This window comes from Eimeria mitis, genomic scaffold (assembly GCF_000499745.2).
Source record: "Eimeria mitis Houghton genomic scaffold, Emh_scaff165, whole genome shotgun sequence".
Taxonomy (NCBI): Eukaryota; Apicomplexa; class Conoidasida; order Eucoccidiorida; family Eimeriidae; genus Eimeria; species Eimeria mitis.
The window spans coordinates 18901-19446 of NW_013569966.1; the positions used below are offsets into that span (position 1 = coordinate 18901).

General features: G+C 62.6%; 1 protein-coding gene across 1 annotated transcript in view; it reads left to right on the plus strand.

The window, feature by feature from the left end:
- Nucleotides 1-546, plus strand: part of EMH_0001460 (AT hook motif-containing protein, putative) — a gene marked incomplete at both ends in the record, with an annotated part of 5387 nt that overhangs the window by 4541 nt on the left and 300 nt on the right. Inside the window, 2 exons of the mRNA XM_013495588.1 lie at nucleotides 1-241; nucleotides 436-544. Of these exons, the coding sequence (XP_013351042.1) occupies nucleotides 1-241; nucleotides 436-544 (350 nt within the window). The remainder of the gene's footprint in view (nucleotides 242-435; nucleotides 545-546) is intronic.

The following is a 546-nucleotide window of genomic DNA, read 5'->3' on the forward strand; positions in this document are numbered from 1 at the left end:
CGATGACTCGCAGCAGCAGCAGCAGCAGCAGCAGCAGCAGCAGCAGGAGCAGCAGGAGCAGCAGCAGGAGCAGCAGCAGGAGCAGCAGGAGCAGGAGGAGTTACAGCAGCAGCTGCAGCAGCTGCAGCAGCAAGCATCCCGACAGATGGAGTTGCTGCAGCAGGGAAAGGCCCTAATAAACATGTATGCTGCTGAGCAGCAGCAGCAGCAGCAGCTGCTGAGCCACTGGCGGGCTGTCTTCGTTGCTCTGCTGCACCTCCCCCCAGGCACCCCCCCCAACCCCCACATACGCAACGGCAGGCGGCTGCAGCGTCTCTTATAACTCCTGCTGCTGCTGCTGCTGCTGCTGCTGTTGCTGCTGCTGCTGTTGTTGCTGCTGTTGGCGGTGGGGCGCGTATGCAGAGACAGCTGCAGCTGGTGCTGCTGCTGTAGCAGCAGTTGCTCCAGCAGCAGTTGCTGCAGCAGCAACTGCTGCTACAGCAGCAGCACCTGCAGCAGCAGCACCTGCAGCAGCAGCACCTGCAGCAGCAGCACCTGCAGCAGCAG